This window comes from Bufo gargarizans, chromosome 2, assembly GCF_014858855.1.
Source record: "Bufo gargarizans isolate SCDJY-AF-19 chromosome 2, ASM1485885v1, whole genome shotgun sequence".
In the NCBI taxonomy this organism is placed as follows: domain Eukaryota; kingdom Metazoa; phylum Chordata; class Amphibia; order Anura; family Bufonidae; genus Bufo; species Bufo gargarizans.
Window position 1 is genome coordinate 305,027,341 of NC_058081.1, and position 23,805 is coordinate 305,051,145.

Here is a 23,805-nt window from a genome sequence, read left to right on the forward strand (position 1 = left end):
TATGGGGGTAATTTAGAATTTCCCCGACTACAATTTTCTGACGTAAAAAGTCACAAACCCTTTGACTTTTTAACCACCATTGCTCGGCAATCTAGGTACAAGTGGTGTTTCTACGCCACTCTTGCCACCTTTCTGGAAAGAGGGTCTGGCAAAGGGGGTGGGCCCAGTGAATTTATCAATTTTCTGGCATAAAAGAAAACTGCAATCTACGGCAGCTCAGAGTTGCTGGAGGGTGAGCCTAATTTATGACTATGCCTGCGAGACAGTCCAAGAGTAGGGCTTAACAAGCAGGAAATCTGAAATGGTCTTTGGACTGACGCAAAATGTGTTTAGGTAGTCTGAGAAGCAGTGTTGGCATTCTTGGGTGGAAGAGTAGTCCTAAATCTGCAGCTGAGAAGGTGAAAAGCATGTCACTATGTACTGAAAGTGTTCTGTTCATGCCCCAGTTAATTTGACTTAATATTTTAATTTTTTATCCTTGAACCAGAGGATCGTTTTAAAGAGGTTTTCCTGAAATTTGATTTTGAGTGATTATTAGGGCTGTGAATGTTTTATTATAGACAGTTTACTTCTCTAACCCCTTCAGTTTTGGTTTTTAAAGGGGCTCAGAGCTCTGAGTGCTGCACCCTCTTCATTGTTTACCAAGCACAGATCTGCACCCTGGTACTACAGCTAGGTCCCATTGGCTTTTCAAATTGGAATCCATCAGGTGATTTGTATGGAGCTTAGAGCAGCATATGATTTTTAGATGAGCTGTATGTTTTTAAAGTTAAAAGCAGGATAAATCCTTCTAAGACTCCTAGGGAGCAACAGTTAAAGCTCTGACCCCCCCCCCCCCCCCCCCACACACACACAGTTAATTGACAGTTCATCTTTATCAAGGTCTGTACACAGATGGCTGTCAGTATCCTATTGCAGGCAGGGTAATTGGGACTCTCCCCATCTAAGCTAGGAGTCCTGTCAGCATCTCCGCTTCAAATCATATAAACGTATGTATCACAGGGCTCAACTCCCTAAATAGGGCAGCAGTACTACGTTAAGTGTGCGTCTTTCACTAACCCGCTGTGTGCTTCATTTATTTTGCGCACTCTCTGATGCACCGTTACATGCCTATTTTTCAGATTGCTAAAGTAGAGCACAGAGTTGAAGAAAAAAGGACGCTGTCTCTAAAATATGGAGAAGAACTTGCCCGAGCGAAAGCACTGGCTAGTCAGGAGTTGGGGAAAAGAAAGTTGGAACCCAGCAATATGGGAGTGAGTATAACATAGTGGAAGCGCGTGTCTGTGGAAGCTTTTGCTATTATGCAGAGCTTTTCATGTTTCTGTATGTGATGCTTGCCGCCTAGTTTTCTACACATGCACAGTGTACCGTAGTAGCATGGCATTTTGCATTGTGGGTAAGGTCATACACTCCCTGCACTCTTTCCTACTATTCCCCCACCCTGTGTGCAATGGGATGGGACTTTCCATGATTTTCCACGATTTTTTTTCTGTTTAGGCAAATAAAATGTTAAAGGCCGACACAGCCGTAGCCATCAGCCCAAAGAAGCAATCTGCAGAGGCTATTGCACAGGAGAAAAAACGACTGCAAGAACTGGAACAGGAATATGCCCTTAAAATCCAAAAACTGAAAGAAATGCAAGCGCGAAAAGTGAAAGAGCAGCCTGTAAACCACCCTCCTGTGGCAGAGGAGCCGGCGGAATTTGCACTGCCTCAGCCATCATTGCATGACCTTTCTCAGGACAAAATAACATTAGACTCAGAGGAGAATGAACCGGATGATGAAGATTTGTCTTTCTCTGTTAAAGAGCGAAGGAAATCATTCCGGGACTCCAGCTCTTTTACTAAACCTAACCTGAAGCATGCAGAGCTTACTCCCTACAAGGAGGTTTCCAACACTCCTTCCAAGATGGCAACAGAAGGGGCAGAACTTTTTTTTGGTCTGAATATTGATGAGGTTAGAAGACTGCATTCCAACTCCAGTAACTTAACACCGCTCCTAGCAATGGGTGACCAACTACTAGTGTCTTCAGATAAACTCTCCTCTGGAAAGGTGATTATGTCACATTTTATTTTTGAGTCAACTGCTTTTTAATGTGAGTAATCATAGTAGCCGGTCCTCCTGTCACTATTTGTTCACGTACGGCACGTGACTCTGCAATCGCTTTGATCCCAAGTCTACCGCTGAGGAGAGTGATTGGCTGCAGCCTTCACATGCTGTACGCCACAATCATGGTGATCTGCAGATGGAGCATTGGCTGCAGCAATCATGCACCATGTACTGGCACGTCACCACTGCAGTTTGTAAACAAGCCAAAAGTACTGGAGATAGAGGTGGAGATGGTTTTAGACCGTTCAGGGGCCTGTCCGAGATTTTGAATCTTCTCAGATGACCCCCTTGAGGACAGCATAATATATACACCAGGCCGAAGCATGGCAGATAACACAAAAGGCTTCTGAGCATTCATGAGTAGAATGGTGATCCTCTTCCTCACTAATTATCTCATTTGTCACAATATACCCTTGGACCTGGATTTAAAGGTGTTGTCCAGGTTAGGCTCCTTTCACATCACTGTTTCTCCTTTCCGTTCTCCGGCTCCGTTGAGGAGCAACAGAACGGAAAGGACGGATTCTGCAGATAACTGAGACCGAACTGAGCGTAATGGAGCCTAAAGACCCCATAGACTATAATGGGGTCAGATCAGAATGATTTTTGAGTGGACTCCGAACAGACCCCATTATAGTCTATGGGGTCTTTAGGCTCCGTTACGCTCAGTTATCTGCAGAATCCGTTCTGCTCCTCAACGGAGCCGGAGAACGGAAAGGAGAAACGGTGACGTGAAAGGAGTCTTAAATTAATACTATTGCAGCACCAGTATCAAAGTGTACCTCTTGTTGCAAGCCTGTGTCACTTGTTTTGCCTCTTCGGCATGTCTGTGGTTTTAGCAGCACACTGAAAACGGAGTTTCCCATGATGCAGTAACTTTGAAATCTTGCCCTACCCAATTTGTCATGTCATTGATGATGGGGTAGCGAGTTTACAGAGCGGGGTCATGACAGCTTTACAGAAACGCGCAGCAACCACATGGTCACATTAAGTAGCGTGCACATTTTTTACATCTCTAGGAAATCAGATTACTGTTTGGTATAAATATTAACTGAACGTGATAGCCATCTCAGGAAAGGACATTAAAGGGGTTCTCTCACCTCAGACATTGGCCTATCACTAGGATATGGCACCAATTTCAGGTGTGGGTCCTACCTCCATGTCCCACTTCTATCTCTAGAACGGGACACTGTACGGATGCACGGCCACCCTCCATTCATTTCTATGGGGGTTACGAAATTAGCAGAGCGCTGGCTTGGTTAATTTCCTTATGTCCCATAGGGGTAAATGGAGCAGTGACAACACTTGCATGGTACGCTGTCCATTCATTTCTATGGGGTTTCTGAAAATAGCAGACACTCGCTTTCAACCTTTCTGGAAATATGTTAATTTTGTTAAATGTTTCCCTTTTGTTTTTTCCGCTGTCACCTGTAGGAGACAGATCCTTTTATAAGACTAGTTTCACACTAGCGCTAGGCATCCGGCTGGCTGTTCTGGCAGTAAACTGCCTGCTGGATCTCTCTTCTTTGCTTGAACATCTCCGCCTGGCTCCACAAATGGGGACTGGCAGAGATCTGCCCGCAACTTGGCAAATATGGCGAGAATCGTCCGGACCCCTAGTGCTAGTGTGAAACTAGCCTAATAGCTTGGTTTTCAGTTACTACTTTGTTTCTTGCAGGAGATACCTGTGGATGTGGATTTGTTTGCCATGCAGACAAAGCAGACTGATGTAAGACCGCTTCCGTTTGGTCCATATCGCAGTCCTCTTCTGGTTTTTAAATCTTATAGGTAAGAAAAAATTGTTGTAGTCGCATAGTACCTGTTTCAGAAAATGTTTACAATGTCAGAAGCTTTATTTGTTGGTGGTCAGAGTGCAGAAAGCCTCTTGCACACGAACAATGCGGATTAGCTCCAGATGTGTTCAGGAAAACTCACGCCATTTCGCAAGCAAGTTGTCAGTTTTGTCTGCGATTGCGTTCAGTTTTTTTCTGCGCAGGTGCAATGCTCATTGATGCGTTTTTCACGCATGTGATAAAAAAATGAAGGTTTACAAACAACATCTCTCAGCAACCATCAGTGAAAAACCCATCACATCCGCACTTGCTTGCGGATGCGATGTGTATTTTACGCAGCCCCATTCCCTTTTATGGGGCCTGGGCTGCGTGAAAAACGCTGAATATAGAACAAATGAATGGGTCAAGATTCAGTGCGGGTGCGATGTGTTGTCACGCATTGCACCCGTGCGGAAAACTCGCTCGTGTGAAAGGGGCCTTAGGCTCTGATTGACTTTCTTCAGAGAAGTGCGAATAGCTGAATATGGACTCATAGAAGTATTTAAGTCCACCATCGCCTAACCCTGCCTCCACTAAGGAGAACCAGTCGCTGCTGACGGGGCACAGTGCTTGAGTGAGGGGGGGGGGGGGTCTCAGCACCCAGACCCCTACCAATACCAACCAATCAAAACTTCCCGATTGATAACAAATACTTTATGTACCCCGGTATAGGTAGCCATGTACTGTTGGTCAGGGATCAGCAGCCTTTGGAACTTGAGCTGCTGTGACACTGTAACTGCCAGCGTGCACACTTTTTGAACTCCTGTGGAAGTGAAAGGAGGATGCTGGGAGTTGCAGTTTCAGGACAACTGGCGTGGTGGAGATTGTCAATACTTGCTATTGGTAGGCCGAAGCTCAGCCGAGCATGCGTGTGTTCTCAAGGGGAAGAAGGGTATAGGCTGCTGCCAAAGGTGTTTGGTGGCTTAGCTCTCATGAGGAATAAGCATCGATTATTGTGAAATACATCTTGCCTGATCATTCTTTCCCCCGAAATCTGTCTTTGGAGGAGTCTTGGGAAACCACCATACACATTTAGAGGGTTGGTCAGTTCTGCTGGTGTTGGTGGATTTTGCAGAAGTTCATCTTTTTTGTACATGCCCCCTACATTTATAATATACATAGATTTTTAGTAGATCTTCTTAGATGTGTCTGAAGCAAATGCCGTTTTTACCATACTTGCTCACTAGATGGCCTTGCGTCACTATACTTTCATGTAAGTCCTGTATGTGTTGTCTACTTGTTTATAGTATTGATGGATATTATGGTCTTGATCACAGCCATGGGGGCATTCCAAATACATGACTGCTAGCTTAGCCATGAAGGGCATAATGATGCTTCTGTCTGAAGTGTACTACATGCTGTAGAATCTACAACTTCTCTGAACCCTATATCCTGCATTGCGAGGATTCATTTTTTTTTCTTTTACATATTTTACAGGTTTAGTCCATATTTTCGTACAAAAGAAAAACTGCTGCTTAGCTCTGTTTCTTACAGCAACATGATCGAACCCAAAACTTTCTTTTGTCGATTTGATCTTACGGGCACATGTAATGACGATGACTGCCAGTGGTAAGTAGTAAGAGCATACCATTTCTTTACTTACTGGAAAATTCACTGCGGCCATACCAGTGATTGCTGGGCAGACACTTCCTATGTATTGAGAGGGACCAGGAATCAGACCAGTGGACATCTGGGGAGTATCTGAAAGGGCGCTGAAGGGAAGTATTGCTATTTATTGGCTAGACAACTCATTAAAACATTTAGGGGGTCATTTATTATGACCACCTATGCCCAAAAGTGGCATAATAAAGTTGCACTCCCTCATTTTGTCCTCCTGTTCACCTAGGTAAACAACGCTTTTAAACTTAACCCTTGCCACGGAGTACTGCCAGCTCTGCCTATCATTTGCACTAATGCCTTAAATCAGGGATGCTCAACCTGTGGCCCTCCAGCTGTTGTAAAACTACAACTCCTATCATGCTCGGCTGTAGGCAGATGGCTGTAGGCTTTCCGAGCATGCTGGGAGCTGTCGTTTTGCAACAGCTGGAGCGCGGCAGGTTGAGCATGCCTGCCTTAAATGATTTGAAATCTACTCCAGCTATAGGGACTGAAGTAGATTTCAATCTAGCAGCACGGACTGCTTAAGGATGCGCCTAATTTATGAAGAGGCTTGTGCCTAGTCATAAATTAGGCGCATCCTCCGGTGGCAAAGGAGATATCAAAACGCCTGTCTTTGATAAATTATGCCCTTAATGATTTAAAGGAGACCTATTACCTGTACTATCCTGCCCTCTCTCTGAGGGCAGCATACAGTAGTGAAGCCGTACTGGGTTCAGCGGTCTGTTATTTCTGTCATGCCAGTCAATACTTTGAGAGTCGAACTCCGCAGCACGCAATGGTCTGAGGTTCACTGCCCGCACCCTCGCCTGCCTCCAGACTATTATTGGCAGGTTTCTTTCCTGTCGTGTATAGGAAAGAAACCGGTCACTTATCCGGAGGATGGGGACAACAAGCTTCATCGGACTCCCCTCCCTGGCAGTGCTGGCGTGTGCTGTGGGGCTCAACATGTCTACACTATAAATATACTGACTGCCATCACAAAAGTGACAGCTGAAAGCACCTCCATGAGAGCAGCCATAGCACAGGTGACCAACCTGTCCCTAACTCCTGCTTACTCGAGTAACATGAACATAGTGACAGGTTTATGTTACTGGTGACACAGTGATGCAGACAGCCATTAATATGTCTTATGCTTTATTCTCTAGGCAGCACATGCGTGATTGTACACTAAGCAGGAAGAAACTATTTCAAGATATTTTGTCTTACAATTTGGACCTTATTGGATGTTCTGAGATCAGCACAGATGAAGAAATTACAGCTGCAGCAGGTAAAATAACCATACTGTTCTGTAGGCTGGTGACCCCAAAACCTAACCATACCTTTCTTGTGAACACCCGGACTTGTAATCCAGGAAAATGCTGCTTTATATTATTATGCATGTATTGTTTTCGGTGCAGGGCTGCTCCGTTCAGTGCACCCAACTTACCCGACTGTCAGACAAAAAGGGTACGGTAATAGTGGAGCGATGCTGCACAAAAAACCTTGTTTAAAGAAGGAAAAAATAGAAAGAAGAATTTTTAACGGCATGACTGTTGAAGCCACTGTCCTAGCTAAAAGCTAGAAAGCTGCTAATTCCTGTCTCTACCACAGGATGTGGAAGTCCATTTTCAAATGGTGCAAACAAGCGCACTGCTCTCCCATTATGTTTTCTCTGCCTTCCCTCAGACGGATTTGATACTGGGTCTCAGACTGTATTCTAGACCATATTCCTTTAAAGGGGTTTTCCAGGCTTTTTAATATTGATGACCTATCCTCAGGATAGGTCATCAATATCAGATCGGCGTTCAACTGTCAAGCGCACGTCTCAAGTGAGGTGGTTGTATTACAACATATCTGATGACAGAACTCCTTTAAACCAGTTTAACAGCGAAGCATAATTTTTGACAATACATTAATTTCTAATTACGCAATTATTGTAACAGCGAGATACTTTGCCACACAGCAGAACTAGGTGGTAATAGAAGAATAGTCACTTGCCGTACCTGTATTGCAGTAAGGTGTAATGTTTTCTGGCACAATATTATCCCTACGTGACCTCAAGCCTACAGTAGAAGACGGTGCATTGTGACATAGATGTGGATGACAAAAAGGCAGTAGCCCGTGGTCTCCACATGTTTGTTTTTCCAGAATTTCCTAAACATAGGAGTCTGATCTGCCTGCTTGCAGTGCTTACTACAATGCATGTTTGGCTTTCCATCATGCCCAGACCTCTAGCAGACTTGAAGGGACAGTTGGCCCGTCTTTTACACAAGTGTTGATTTTGAACATGTTTGATGGGTTATCTTTATTGGCTTCATTTTTTTCTTTCTTTCAGAAAAATATGTTGACAAACTCTTTGGTGTGAAACGGGATCACATGTCCATGGATCTGATGTCTGTCCTACTTGTTAGTCATGTCAATGAAAGCCTACATCACAGTGAGTACGCTTCTAACTCTTGCCTTGATGTGTTAATAGTTGTTTCAGCAAGGTAACCATTGGACATATGGATCTCATAGGGTACCCCTGCCCTGGGCTCCCTTTGATTCAGAGTAATGCGCTGAGCTGGTATATAGGACGTCAGCAGGCCGGCAGGAAGTTTCTCTTACCCTGCCAGGGTTTCTGAATTTAGGCCACACGCTTCTCTAGGACACTGACATTGCGGGATAGGGCCATACCATGGTCTATTCATATATGAAACTCGCAGGGACATGTGAATATATCACTGTTTATGCTTTTCAAGTCTGCTTACAATATCAGATTCGTCGTTTTACCCTTAGCCTCTTGATATTGCCTCTAGTAGGGCCATCTAGGGATACTAGCTCAGGGTCAGGTTCCGGACGGGGCCAACCCTTGCGGTGCAAGGACTCAGTGTTTGGAGGTTATCTTAGGCCTCTTTCACACGGGCGTGAGTTTTTTTGCCTGGATAAGAGCCGGGTGCGTTGCGGGAAAATGCACGATTTTTTCTGCGCAAGTGCAAAACATTGTCATGCGTTGCACTCGCGTGAGAAAAATCGCGCATGTTTGGTACCCAAACCCGAACTTCTTCATAGAAGTTCGGGCTTGGGATTGATGTTCTGAAGATTGTATTATTTTCCCTTATAACATGGTTATAAGGGAAAATAATAGCATTCTGAATACAGAATGCATAGTAAACCAGCGCTAGAGGGGTTAAAAAAATAAAAAATAAATTTAACTCACCTTAGTCCACTTGCTCGCGAAGCTGGCATCTCCTTGTGTCTCCTCTGCTGATGAACAGGACCTGGGGTGAGCTGCTCCATTAAATACAGGTTAAGGACCTTCGATGACGTCACTCCGGTCATCACATGGTACGTCACATGATCTTTTACCATGGTGATTCACCATGGTAAAAGACCATGTGATGACCGGAGTGACGTCATCGAAGGTCCTTAAGCTCTATTTAATGGAGCAGCTCACCCCAGGTCCTGTTCATCAGCAGAGGAGGCACAAGGAGATGCCGGGCTTCGCGAGCAAGTGGACTAAGGTGAGTTAAATTTTTTTTATTTTTTTTTAACCCCTCTAGCGCTGGTTTACTATGCATTCTGTATTCAGAATGCTATTATTTTCCCTTATAACCATGTTATAAGGGAAAATAATAATGATCGGGTCTCCATCCCGATCGTCTCCTAGCAACCGTGCGTGCAAATCGCATGGCATCCGTACTTGCTTGCGGATGCCATCCGATTTTCACACACCCCATTCATTTCTATGGGGCCTGCGTCACGTCGAAATCGGACAATATAGAGCATGCTGCGATTTCAACTGAACGCACAAGTGATGCGTTAAAAACAACGCTCATGTGCACAGCCCCATAGAAATGAATGGGTCAGGATTTAGTGCGGGTGCCATACGTTCGCCGCACGGATCGCACCCGCACGGAAAACTCGCCCGTGTGAAAGGGGCCTTAGGGTGCAACAGGTCAAGTAGGGCATAATAGGGACAGATCTACTCCCTGAGGCCCCCCTCACCATTAAGACCATTGACCCAAAGACCTCCTCACGCTAAAGGAGGACACTCCACATGGAACCTGCATGCTGGTTCGGTTTGCCCTCATACTGGTAAGACCTGCCCTTTTCTTGCCTGTGTTGCATGGTACCGGACCTAGTATTGCACCACGGGACTATTAAGGCGAGTCCCTGTCTTGTGTGCAGCTCTGAGTAAATCTGTGTACATATCTGTGGTCTTGTTTTTACTTATCTTTGAGTCCGGTCAGACCCACTCTTGGTTTACAAAGGGTGGCGCTGGGGACCCAATCAAAGTTGACCTAGTGCGTAACACGCACTTAAAGGGGTTGTCCAGGATTGGGAAGATTGGAGTATGTGTACAACAATGCCCTAAATGTTAGTCGTGCCTGTCCTACCTTTACCCGACATTTCTAATGCTCAGTTTTCAAATCTCCAACTCAGCCGGAAGCGCTGTGTTTCCAAGACTCGGTGACGTACCGGGTCCCTTTCTGCCGAGTGAAGCCTCTTCTTCCGCTTCCCAGGGAGCCCGGTGACGTCGGCCTCAGCCACATGAATTATTCAAAGTGCCTGGATGGGCGGTAACAAGGCGGCAACCAACCGTGTTAAGCCACGCCCATGCGGTCCGGTGATGTCACCGGGCAGGGCGCTTTATTATGAATGAAAGAGGCAGAGCACTGAATATTAATTAGGGGGCGGAGTCACGGCAGAGATGAAACCACGTGATGCCGCGCTGTGCTGGGAACCACAGTGCAGTGCGGCAGGAAGGTAGGAAAAATTAAACATAGGTGTAAACAAAGCGTGGGGGGGCCCGTATGAGCCATATAGAAATGGTGAAAATACTTAAAAACATATGGGGGGACCTTGATTCAGCTGTTAATGGGGAGTACACAAAAAAAAAAAAAAAAAAAAAAAAATTTGATCCCAGACAACCCCTTTAAGGTCCTTCCTTTGTCGCGTGTGCCTCTGTTTTGTAAGGGGTGTATTTTCCTGATCTCGGGATTTTAATTGACCTTATTAAATCTTAATTTTATCAGGTTACTGCCCCCTCTCAGGTTTTTGGTATATAGGACCCTGACATGATATTAAATTTCATCTTTGGAAGCCGCTGCAGGAAAAATGCTGGTCAGCTGATTGTGGAGGGGTTTTCATTTTCTCTGGTCAGCTGATTGTGGAGGGGTTGTTTGAGTATTTTAAGTACCCTTGCCTGTTATGCTCCATCAAATAGGTGACAGAATTCTAAGTGTTTCAAAAGATATAGAATCCATGCTTGCATTTTTTTCTGTCTGAGTTCCCATCTGCATCAGATGCTCTATCGGGGGCATCCATCACAGATTCTGTCCTCTGCTGGAGGAATAGCCAGCCCAGTTTCTCCCATCACACAATGGGTAATGCAGACCCCAGTATAAGTTGATGGGTTACAGATCTGTTAATGCATTGTGGTTTCTGTTTATGACTAACGTTCCCTCAAACTGTAGTTTTTCTATCTCGCAGCACCCCCCCACACTACCTATAAAGAGAAGCGAAAATGGAAGCCCATGTATTGGAAAAAGCCGTTGGTGAGTAGCAGCAGCGATGAAGATGACTCTTCGAAAGCAATAAACTGTGGTAAGCCTAAGGGATTGCATGTATATGATGCTGTAAAGAACATTACTGGAATGGTTGCTCTTTGATCATCTGTTCATTGGTGTGTGTGAATGGTTCTTACTCTTTACAGCACGTCTTCCACAGACCAAAACCAAGGTTCCCATTCATGATGCTGTTGTTACTTCAGAAGACATTAGATATTTCACAAGTGATACAGATGACATTTCCAACCTGGAAGCTAGTGTGCATGAAAACCCTTTGGATATACAGCTATGGATCAAGCTAACGTACAAATGCTTAAACCAAAATGAGGGGTAGGTAGCTTTTTGTCTGCATAATTTGCGATTTTGGCAATCTTGTCTGTAATGTGTATTTGTTATTCAAGCCGTTCCCTATCAGTATGTCTTTGGAGTATTGGAGGAAACCGGAGTACCTGGAGGAAACCACGTAAACATGGGGAGAACATGCAAACTCCATGCAGATGTCCTTTGTTCAATTCAAACCTAGGACCCCAGCGTTGCAAGGCACCAGTGCTAAAAAACGGAGCTAGCCAGCTTCTGCTATTAGCAAACGCACAATCACATGGGATCTCTCTCTAGATAGACAGATCCAGTACAATTCCTGTAATCTAGGTGTCATTGAAACCTAGTGTGTGCCAGATTAGCCTAGATTGAACTGTTTATACATTTTTTAAAACTTCAGGAAGAAAGTCCAAAGTAAAACTTGTATCCAGATAAGCATATTGTGTTTATGGGGTTTAGCAGTGAGTTCTCTACCAGAAGGTTTCAATGAAGGAAACGGCAAGCTGATTTCACCCTGCCTTAAAGTGGCCAAGAGGCAAAAAATATATCCCAATCAAAATATTAAATTATAAACTGATTTAACTCTTCCAACAATTCTGTGCTAGAAACAAGTGACAGATTATGTGGGATTCAAGATTAACACCTTCAAACCATGCCATAGCGGTATAGTCGAACCCCTCTCACCCCAGCCGAACAGCTGTTTGAAGAGGTCAGGATGCTCCGATGAGTGCCACAGCCTCTTCCTAGACCAGGGATCAGCAACCTTCGAAACTAGTAGTTGTGAAACTACAATTCCCAGCATGCTCTATTCACTTCTATGAAAGTTTTCAGAAGAGCAGAGAACGTATGCATGCTGGGAGTTGTAGTTTCACAACAGCTGGAGTGCCCAAGGTTGCCTACCCTTGCCCTAGACTAGTGATGTCGTGTTCATGGGTCACATGACCTAATTGCAGGTCAGTCCAATTCAAATGAATGGGCCTCAGCTGTAGTACGAAGCACGGCTGCAGTGCTCACCGGAGTGCCACAACCTCTTTAAACAGCTGATCGTCATGACCCATTCGTGAGGAATAGGAGTCCTGGAAAACCCCTTTAATCTTATATTTTTGCCAATGAAAGAGTTAAAGTAGTTTGCAGGTTTACTTGCACTATAAGTAGACATGGAGTGGTCGGAGGGTCAAGGTATGCAGGGATTGTCCCCACTTCTGTATTAGAATGTGTGATGGATTGTTTTATTTTGGGTTCTTTGCAACTCCTTTTATGTATTGGGCTACTTTCACACTAGCGTTTTTTGCAGATCCGTTATGGATCTGTAAAAACGCCTCCGTTGCAATAATACAACCGCATGCATCCATCATGAACGGATTCAGTTGTATTATGACTTCTATAGCCATGACGGATCTGTCTTGAACACCATTGAAAGTCAATGGAGGATGGATCCGTTCTCAATTGTTTCAGATAAAACGTGTCCATCCCCATTGGCTTACATTATGTGTAAGGATGGATCCGTTTGGCTCCTCTTCGTCAGGCAGACAGAAAATCTAAGCAAGCAGTGTTTTGGTGCCCGCCTCCAGAGCGGAATGGAGACTGATCGGAGGCAAACTGATGCATTCTGAGCGGATCCTTTTCCATTCAGAATGCATTAGGGCAAAACTGATCCGTTGCGGACCGCTTGTGAGAGCCCATGATGGATCTCACAAACAGCCAAAACGCCAGTGTGAAAGTAGCCTTAATATGCAGTACATATTTGAATGTAAAGTTAAAAAAAAAAAAAAAAAAAAACACATCCCATTCTGAACCAGACTGGCTGTGTGGAATAGTGTAAAACTAGACCTGCTTGGACCTGGGTATACATCTCTCAGCTGATCTAGGGGATTGTAGTTGTTTGTGGAGAATATCCTGTATATGCAGACTGTTGGACTGCAGACACAGGCTAATGAAAAAAAAAACATCTCCAGGGCCAAATGCCCATTATCAGAGCAGTCCTGCACCTAATGGAAACCATTCAGCTTAATACTAAAGATTTGTTATTTTTCCAAAGATGACGCAGCAATTTTTTCATAGAACATTTGTGTTATTTATTAGGTTTGAAAGCTTGCGCTTTGTTCTTATCCGATTGACTGTCACTTTATCAGTAACACTGGATACAGCCAAAAGTCACTGCCTTTTCCCAAGAGGAGAAGATATCTGCAGCCTTAATTTGCAAACCTGCTAAAACAGTGTTCAATATATGCCCTTTGCCAGGGATTTTTATTTTTTTTCTCCCTTTTTTAAACTTGATTTTAGAAATGTTTTGCAGACATGTCTCAGTCAGATAACGCCAAACAGGTTTGATTTTATTTTTTACATTAAGTTGCAGATTGCATCACATTTAATGGGAAAGAATTGGCTCTGCACGCAGCGTTATTTTCTCTGGTAAATTGCTGAACTGGACAGAACCTCAGAGACCCAAGTATAAGGCACTGGGGTCCTTTCGTATTGTGGGTATCCGTCATATGACGGATCCTTCACAGCTTGAATTCAGTTTTCTTCTTGTGTAACGCTGGGTTCACACCTGAGCGTTCGCGATGGAGCGCTCTGTATGCGCGATTGTACCGGCGTTTGCAATCGCGCATACAGAGACAAGTCTATGTACGGGAACGCGCGACAAGACGCCCCAAAGAAGCTCATGTACTTCTTGGGGCGTCGGGCGTTTTACAGCGCGATCGTACATGCTGTAAAACGCCCAGGTGAGAACCATGCCGATAGGGAAGCATTGGTTCCGTAGGAACGCGCTGTAAAACGCTCAGGTGTGAACCCAGCCTAAAGGAAGATTAACTTGGCCATGGTCTGGCTTTTTTTTTATTTTTTATTTTTCTTTTTTTTATTTCTTTTTGAAAGGAATTGTGTTTCTGCAAAGTTTTAGAAAACCTCTCGGTGAATATTAAATTTGACCACAGAACAAATGCACCTAGTTCAGTAGCCATAAAAGGTCTGATTGATAAATAAATCAGTATTTTGCCTTTACTTGCAGGACGTCTTCAGAGTGTTTGGATTCAGCGTTGAATGTTTTATCCCGTGCACTGGAGCATAACAGAGACAATCCTGAGATTTGGAGCCACTACCTCAAATTATTCTCCCAAAGAGGAACTAGAGAAGAAATCCAAGAAATGTGTGAAACTGCTGTAGAGTATGCCCCTTCCTATCAGACATGGTGGACAGTGAGTATTTAATTTAATAATTTTATATAATAATGTGTGTAAAATACTGCACTACATATAGATGCATCAGGCGGCTGTGTCCTTTTTTCTTTCTCCATGTCCTGCCTTCTCAAAATCGCTCCAGGAATCCTGATAATTTTCAGCATGTTACCACTAATATGTGTGTGCATATATTTGAAGAAAAGTAAGGTAGCACTCTAACGTAACACATAAAACTGATTTATTCAACCCAGCGTCAGCAATGTTTCAACTGCTTATTGCAGTCTTTCTCAAGTTGAGAAAGGCTGCAATAAGCAGTTGTAACATTGCTACCTTACTTTTCTTCACATGTCGTTTTGGACCTTGGTCGGTGGTCTTCGCCGGATTTGCACCCACTTAATATAGTATAATGCTTCTCTTACTATATAATCCCTTCCAGTGCCTTTATTGTGCACTGTAAATAAACAGCTCAGCCCCAAGATGGTATGCAATGCAAACTGCAAAAGGGGCCTCCAAGTGCTGAAGGGTGTAGCAGGTAACAGAGAGCTGCCTGATATCGGCACAAGAACTGCGTCAGCAGCTTCATGACATGACAGAAGCTGTATACAAGCCTACGATCAATAGGGGTGATGGCATAAGACATGAAGGACACCACAAATAACCGGCATTAATGGAACAAATTATGATAGGAAATGTGTTTTAATAGTCTGCACTGTTTATACTAAAATACATCAGCCCTGTTCCTGTCAGGTGCCTTTAGCCACCTCTGATACACTGTAGGCCAGTTTTCCTATGAATTAGCCCCCAGATTTTGGAAAGCATGCAGACATGTTTTTGTGTGTGCCGGTCTCATTAAGGTTGTCCTCCCCTATGAGTTTTACTGTATACGTTGAAGGATTTGTCCCAACTCCTGTCATGTCTGTTTTAGTAAATATTTGCATTTTCTGTTAAACAAAAATTCCTGAAACATGTCTTATGGCTAGTGTTCCATTCACTTATTATTCCTACTAGAAGTTTGCGAATTGCCTTCTGTCTGCAATAGCTGTCCATCTGGATGTTTGTTTGGAGGGAGGGTTGTCCCTGCACCAGTGTGACACTATCCAGTCAGTGCTACCAGTGTCAGACTCTGCACACCTCCATACTGGTAGCACCCAGATAGACTATTTATTGCAGACTGCTGGCAATTCGTTCATAAACCTCTTGTGGGAATAGCACAACATAACTTTGTAAGAAAAGATGCTTCCGGATTATTACATGTGGAATGCAAGTAGTTAGACATGTCGGGAGAGATGGCAGCTCCGCTTTTAAGTAAACTTTGTACAAATTTAAAAAGATTCGTAATAGGTATGTTTTAAGACTGCACTGAGATGTATGCGGTTTCACTGTGTTTTCTGGATCTGTTTTCTGTACTTGTGATTGTATATCATTTTCTATCTGCAGTTCCTCACTTTGGAGAATTCCTTTGATGGGAAGGACCAAGTGTGTGGTCGAACATTGCAGTATCTGGTGCAACAAGTTGAAGCAGGAGAGAAATCTGAGCTGCTTTCCCTGCAGTGTCTTCAGGTTTTATTGTACCGTGTACATGTGAACCTCTTCACGGGAAGACTGCAAAACGCTCTTGCTATTTTACAGGTGAGCTGGGTGTTTATTCTTACTATGATTTGTGAGTGTAGAATGAGACCCAGCAGGCTTTTTTCTACTGTGCATGTCATGTTTGTTCATTTACACTATGACATGGATTGCTGGAAAGGGACGTGAAGAACTCACTTTTGATCAAAAAGCAGAAATTCTTTTTAGGCCTCCAACAAGTGTAATGCAGAAGTGTCATCTATGTAACGGCTGCAAATGCCATCTTGACCGTTGGTTTAATCGCCTGAACTAACTGCGTCTACAGTTCGTTCAGGCCTGTAGACCTGCGGATCAGTCCAGGATACCTGAATGTGGTAGTGTTGTAGTTTGGTGATGGCACGCAAGTACACCCTTTAATAGCAGCACCATTTTACATTTATATTTGTTATCCAAAACCTGAAATGAATTATTAACAACAAAACTATAACGTGAAGCTTTGCACATTTTCTGTGTTCTGGAACCACTCCTGGTGGTGGTAGTAGCAAAATGCTGTCATATGAAAGTGGCCTTAATCTGATCCCACAGCAAGCTCTTCCAGATCGTGGCTACAGGGCATATTTTGGCAGGACTTTTTCATGCCTGCTCCATGACTAGGTATAAAAGGTTGTCATTTGACTCCTTCACAGACCCTACAAGGTCTTCTAAGCAATTCTGAACATACAGGTCCTTCTAAAAAAAATTAGCATATTGTGATAAAGTTCATTATTTTCTGTAATGTACTGATAAACATTAGACTTTCATATATTTTAGATTCATTACACACCAACTGAAGTAGTTCAAGCCTTTTATTGTTTTAATATTGATGATTTTGGCATACAGCTCATGAAAACCCCAAATTCCTATCTAAAAAAATTAGCATATCATGAAAAGGTTCTCTAAACGAGCTATTAACCTAATCATCTGAATCAACTAATTAACTCTAAACACCTGCAAAAGATTCCTGAGGCTTTTAAAAACTCCCAGCCTGGTTCATTACTCAAAACCGCAATCATGGGTAAGACTGCCGACCTGACTGCTGTCCAGAAGGCCATCATTGACACCCTCAAGCAAGAGGGTAAGACACAAAGAAATTTCTGAACGAATAGGCTGTCCCCAGAGTGCTGTATCAAGGCACCTCAGTGGGAAGTCTGTGGGAAGGAAAAAGTGTGGCAGAAAACGCTGCACAACGAGAAGAGGTGACCGGACCCTGAGGAAGATTGTGGCGAAGGACCGATTCCAGACCTTGGGGGACCTGCGGAAGCAGTGGACTGAGTCTGGAGTAGAAACGTCCAGAGCCACCGTGTACAGGCGTGTGCAGGAAATGGGCTACAGGTGCCGCATTGCCCAGGTCAAGCCACTTTTGAACCAGAAACAGTGGCAGAAGCGCCCGACCTGGGCTACAGAGAAGCAGCACTGGACTGTTGCTCAGTGGTCCAAAGTACTTTTTTCGGATGAAAGCAAATTTTGCATGTCATTTGGAAATCAAGGTGCCAGAGTCTGGAGGAAGACTGGGGAGAGGGAAATGCCAAAATGCCTGAAGTCCAGTGTCAAGTACCCACAGTCAGTGATGGTCTGGGGTGCCATGTCAGCTGCTGGTGTTGGTCCACTGTGTTTTATCAAGGGCAGGGTCAATGCAGCTAGCTATCAGGAGATTTTGGAGCACTTCATGCTTCCATCTGCTGAAAAGCTTTATGGAGATGAAGATTTCATTTTTCAGCACGACCTGGCACCTGCTCACAGTGCCAAAACCACTGGTAAATGGTTTACTGAACATGGTATTACTGTGCTCAATTGGCCTGCCAACTCTCCTGACCTGAATCCCATAGAGAATCTGTGGGATATTGGGAAGAGAAAGTTGAGAGACGCAAGACCCAACACTCTGGATGAGCTTAAGGCCGCTATCGAAGCATCCTGGGCCTCCATAACACCTCAGCAGTGCCACAGGCTGATTGCCTCCATGCCACGCTGCATTGAAGCAGTCATTTCTGCAAAAGGATTCCCGACCAAGTATTGAGTGCATAACTGAACATCATTATTTGAAGGTTGACTTTTTTTTAATATTAAAAACACTTTTCTTTTATTGGTCGGATGAAATATGCTAATTTTTTGAGATAGGAAATTTGGGTTTTCATGAGCTGTATGCCAAAATCATCAATATTAAAACAATAAAAGGCTTGAACTACTTCAGTTGGTGTGTAATGAATCTAAAATATATGAAAGTCTAATGTTTATCAGTACATTACAGAAAATAATGAACTTTATCACAATATGCTAATTTTTTTAGAAGGACCTGTATAACTTTACTAGATTTCCACTCCACCATGCTCCTCTTTGGCTGAGAAACCATTGACTGGGAAATCCACCAGAAAATGTGCAACATCAAGGCTTCCCCATTTTATCCTATGGAGCTGAAAATTGTCTATCCCTGCATTGTGTTTTACATTCTTCGGGGTAAATAATGTTGTGTTGGGGATTTCCTGTATGAGAATCTCTCCATTCAATTCAATGGGGAAATGATTCTGCAGTGGACAACGTTGCAGAAAAATCCAGACTTTGATGCGGAATCAATTCCCCATGAAAATGAATCAAGAGATTCTAATACAGGAATTCTGCAACATAATCCGCACCATATTTCATACCCCCCAAAAAAAACTGCCGAAAGGACGCATCGCTTGAGCTGTGATAGGGAAAGAGCTGCTGCAGAAAGGACATGTCCCTGAGCTGCCAGCCTGAAGAAAATCTAGCAGAGCAATGAACGGAGATTCTGGATTCAAGAAAAGTACAGGGTGGCCCACGAAAAAGTAGCCCACCTCCAATATCTCCATTCTCCGGAACTCCAGCTGTTCAGAAACTACAACTCCTGGAATACTTTATTCACTTCTGTGGGAGTTAGAATAGCCGAACATATTTGCATGCTGGGGGTTATAGTTTCCCAGCAGCTGGAGTGCCGAAGGTTGCTGATACCTGTCCTAGCATTATGCCATCCCCTTTAAACTCGGATCCCATGATGTTGTGATGTACGATGATGTATGCAGAGAACCTTTATTTGTAGATTGCTGGCCTTTAACGTTTTTTTTTTGTTGTTTTTTTTTAATGTGATTTACAGAATGCTTTAAAGTCCCCTTGTGAGAAGAGTATAGCAGATCACCTCGCTCCCAAGGATCGCTGCTTAGCATGGCTTTCTTACATTCATCTCATGGAGTTCAATAGCCTGCCTGCTAATTTCTTTGACCCAACAGTCTCAAACCCCTCCAGGATGGTGACCAAGGAGCCGTTTCTAATACCTTGGCAGAATCCCCAAAGTATAATGACTGATCCTGTCATGCTGCTTGCTCTATTTGAAGGTGTGTCACATAATTGCTGGTTTGCTTGTATACCTTAATTTTTTTTTATTTTGTAGTTTATAACAATATTGCTTTGTATTAGGGAATATAGAGGCATTGGGGTGGAGTTTTATCATAAGGGTGATATCGGATGTCTGTTTTGCTTGAGTCTGCGTAGGCGTACTTTAAACCAGGTTTATCAAATGCTTTATTTCATTTTATTTGAAGACTCTTCAAATACAACAGTTTTGCCTACAAAGTCTACCATTTCTTCCACGCCACATCCGTACTGGAGCGATATTGTGACTCGTGGTGAAGCTTATTTATATAGCTAACCACACCTACGTTTCAAAACTGGAGTAAAAATGCAAAAAAGTTTAAATTTTTCTGCAAGAAACCCTCAAGTTGCAAAGCCCTGTTCTTCAACTTTTTTTAATCCAGTATTCTGGAGTTTAGTGTGTGATAAGTTCCCCCCTTTGTCTTTGATTGATGGTTTATGGGTTTTAATGTAGCAGAAATTAAACTTAATATCAAATTTACGATAATGCATAGAATTGTAAGACGCCATAGTGTTTTTAGATGTTGAAATACAGTACTTCCTTAACTAATGCCATGTCTCTTTTCATAGCTGCTGTGTTTTCCTGCTCCGATGACACCTTGAGTGCTGAGGAGAGAATAGAAGTTTGTCTACCACTTTATAAGAATATGATCTTGCTCCACCTTAGGCTGGACAGGTAATAGACACATGTAACACTGGGAGTTTGGACGTCTGCTATGTAGGCTGATCTCTTGGTTTTGCTTCCTTTTGAAGGCATTTTGCTGCAGTGAATCTTTGTAAGCAGCTCCTGGAGAGTTCGAGTAGAAACTGTGATCTGCTAGAATCTTTATGCTCTGTGTATATGAAGAAAGGCCAGTTGGAAAATGCCTTGGAGGTCTGGATCACTGCCTTCAGAAGTAATCCTGGGAATGCACAAATGTTCTATAATGTCTGTAAATTCCTGATACAGCAGGTAAATAGTGACATGGAAATTGTCCAGTGTTGTGATGTGCTGTCCATTGCAATCTCTGGTAATACTGCAGACAATGCGGCAAAGTTCTGAGCTAAAAACGTTTGGGTTTGACTGCTGGGCCCCACCATAAGTATGGCAGTCGTCTGTGTGACCCCCCCCCCCCCCCCCCCCCATAACTCTGTCATCCACAGACCCCCCCCCATAACTGTCATCCACAGACCCCCCCCCCATAACTGTCATCCACAGACCCCCCCCCATAACTGTCATCCACAGACCCCCCCCCATAACTGTCATCCACAGACCCCCCCCCATAACTGTCATCCACAGACCCCCCCATAACTGTCATCCACAGACCCCCCCCATAACTGTCATCCACAGACCCCCCCCATAACTGTCATCCACAGACCCCCCCATAACTGTCATCCACAGACCCCCCCCCCCATAACTGTCATCCACAGACCCCCCCCCCCCCATAACTGTCATCCACAGACCCCCCCCCCCACATAACTGTCATCCACAGATCCCCCTCCCCCCTCCATAACAGGACGTCATCCACAGATTCACTCCCCTCCATAAAAGGGCGTCATCCACAGATTCCCCCCCCCTCCATAAAAGGGCGTCATCCACAGATTCCCCCCCCCTCCATAAAAGGGCGTCATCCACAGACCCCCCCCCCCCTCCATAAAAGGGCGTCATCCACAGATCCCCCCCCCTCCTCCATAAAAGGGCGTCATCCACAGATTCCCCCCCCCCTCCATAAAAGGGCGTCATACACAGATTCCCCCCCCCCCCCCCCTCCATAAAAGGGCGTCATCCAGACCTCTAGCACAATTCCCTTAAAATATTGCATCGCATATCGTTATTGCAATTTTTAGGGCCCTAATCGCAATCGCACAAAATTCTCATATCGTCCAGCCCTAATATATATATAATTTGTGTGTGTATATGTATATTAATGTTTTGGCCTCTCAAGCTGTGTATATGCACATATACAAGGTGGTGCGTTGTGCGTAGGATTTTTTAGGTGGAACCCATTCCCCAAGGGAACATGCCACAAATTAACCTGGTTCACAAGTTACCCATCTGGGTAGAGTTTAAATACTCTAGGAAGGTGATTTCGAGATGCTTTTCTCATGCCAAATACTTTGCTTGTGATATTAAAAGGGGTTTCTGACATTTTATTACTGATGACCTATCCTCAGGATAGGTCACCAGCATCTGATCAGTGGGGGTGTGACACCCATTATCCCCACCGATTAGCTGTTTGAGAAGGTATCGGCGCTCCTGTGAGTGCCACAGCCTTCTCGCACCTTACCAAGCACAGCACCATACATTGTATAGCGGCTGTGCTTGGTATTGCACTCAGTCCCATTCACTTCTTTGGCACTGAGCTGTGCCTAGGCCATGTGGCAGATGAACGTTTCATCATTAGGCCTATTGAAAGCAGAGAGAAAGCTGCAGCACTACTGCAAGCATCCCTGCCTTTTCAAACAGCTAAAGGGCAGGAGTCTCAGGTGTTGGACCCCCATTGATCAGATACTGATGACCTATCCCGAGGATAGATATTAAAATATCAGTTAAACTCCTTTAACACGCTCAGAAGAGGGAAAGTTTAAAGCAACTAAATTTGCCATGTTCATAAGAAGTTAATTTTGTAATAGAAATTCACCTTTTACATTTTCAGGACCATTTAGATTGCTTGTCGCCTTTAGTGGAAGAGTTTGTAATGTCGTTCTTTGAAAACCTGAATGAAAAATATACGCCAGCATATCTTTTCAGGTAAAACATTTGTATCTGTAAATGCTTGGAAAATATATAAAAGACTTGTCACAGATCACCGAAATCCTTTACGCTACAAAGGTCCTGCTTGATACGCTGTAGTGCAGATTTGAGTAAGATATCTTGCCTATGAGCATATGATCACTGCAAATTTATCTGATCTCGGCTCGTGTTCAGCATTACCCAGATAGTATAACAAAACCTTATCCCCAAACAAGATGGAAAACATAGATAGCATGACATTGTTCCCTCATATCTGCTGGTATGTGTGATTACAACAATTCTTCCATAAAAGATGACTATATGGTATGAAGCCAAGGTGTCTGTGTTCCGATGGGAGGGAGAAAAGGAACAGATGGCCAAATGCAGTTGCCTTCATACCATATAGTCATCTTTCTTCTTTCATGACCACCACTACTTTAGTTCTCACCACTCTCTTCTGGCCATCTATTCCATGTCAATTGCCCCTACCAACCATCATTATCGACGTCTGTTATACCATGCATCCGTTTTTCTCCTTCACTCAGACCTCTAATCATTCATTCCATAATTTCTACATAATATACCTAATGGCCCTCTTATCCCTGTTTCTATCCCCCCATCTGGCCTCTGACTTTAATACTGTATCTGTGGCCGATAAGGATGGTGCTAATTTAATTCAATACACTGGACCTCTCTGAAGAGACTCAGGGTATTGGAGATGCAATTCTTATTTTGGCCAGCAGGTGGCAGACCACCATAAGAAATTCTGCCATCATCGTGGATCTTTATGAAACATGATGGTACAGAATAAAAAAAGTCTTGTAGCTTCAAACACAAGCTACAAAACTATTAAAAATGTAGAAAAATAAATTATAAATGTAAATTTCCGTAGAATAAAAAAAATGTATTAATAAATAACAAACAATATAAACATCATGGGTACCACAGTGTCTGAAAACGCCTGTACTATTAAAATATTTGTTTTTTAAATTGGCGAATGGCGTAACAGAAAAGTCAAAATGGCCCATTCGCCATTTATTCAAATGCCTAAAAAAATTATAAAATGTGATCAAAAAGTCACCCACACTTCAGAATGGTATCAATAAAAACTACAGATTGTCCCACAAGAAATGAGCCCCCACACAGCTCAGTAGGTATAACTATAAAACCGTTATGGTGGTCAGAATATGGTGATGGAAAAAATTGTTTTGGTTTTAATTAATTTTTACACTATGTAGACACTAAAAAAAACTTGTATATATGTGGTACCCTAGTAATGGTACTGACCCAGAGAATGAAGGGCACAGGTCAGTTTTGCCACAAAGGGAATGTTGTAGGGACAAAAAAAAAGTAAACCGGCAGAGGAATTGTGTTTTTGGCCAATCCCACCCCATTTGGATGTTTTTTTTTTCCCCCGCTTCCCACTACATTGTATCCAATATTAAATGGTGGCATTAGAAAGTGCAACTTGTGCTGCAAAAAATAAGCCCTCATTATGGGCTATCTTGGCACCAATTCCT

At 43.5% G+C, this 23,805-nt stretch overlaps 1 protein-coding gene across 2 annotated transcripts in view; it reads left to right on the top strand.

Moving 5' to 3' along the window:
* ZFC3H1 (zinc finger C3H1-type containing) overlaps positions 1-23,805 on the top strand; it is a 76,911-nt gene that overhangs the window by 45,166 nt on the left and 7,940 nt on the right. For both annotated transcript variants that reach the window (XM_044280437.1, XM_044280438.1), the window contains exons 14-27: positions 1,122-1,253; positions 1,498-2,052; positions 3,785-3,894; positions 5,376-5,507; positions 6,704-6,825; positions 7,873-7,974; positions 11,013-11,126; positions 11,236-11,419; positions 14,418-14,604; positions 16,024-16,215; positions 19,298-19,535; positions 20,143-20,248; positions 20,326-20,524; positions 22,209-22,303. In XM_044280437.1, the coding sequence (XP_044136372.1) occupies positions 1,122-1,253; positions 1,498-2,052; positions 3,785-3,894; positions 5,376-5,507; positions 6,704-6,825; positions 7,873-7,974; positions 11,013-11,126; positions 11,236-11,419; positions 14,418-14,604; positions 16,024-16,215; positions 19,298-19,535; positions 20,143-20,248; positions 20,326-20,524; positions 22,209-22,303 (2,468 nt within the window). The remainder of the gene's footprint in view (positions 1-1,121; positions 1,254-1,497; positions 2,053-3,784; positions 3,895-5,375; positions 5,508-6,703; positions 6,826-7,872; positions 7,975-11,012; positions 11,127-11,235; positions 11,420-14,417; positions 14,605-16,023; positions 16,216-19,297; positions 19,536-20,142; positions 20,249-20,325; positions 20,525-22,208; positions 22,304-23,805) is intronic.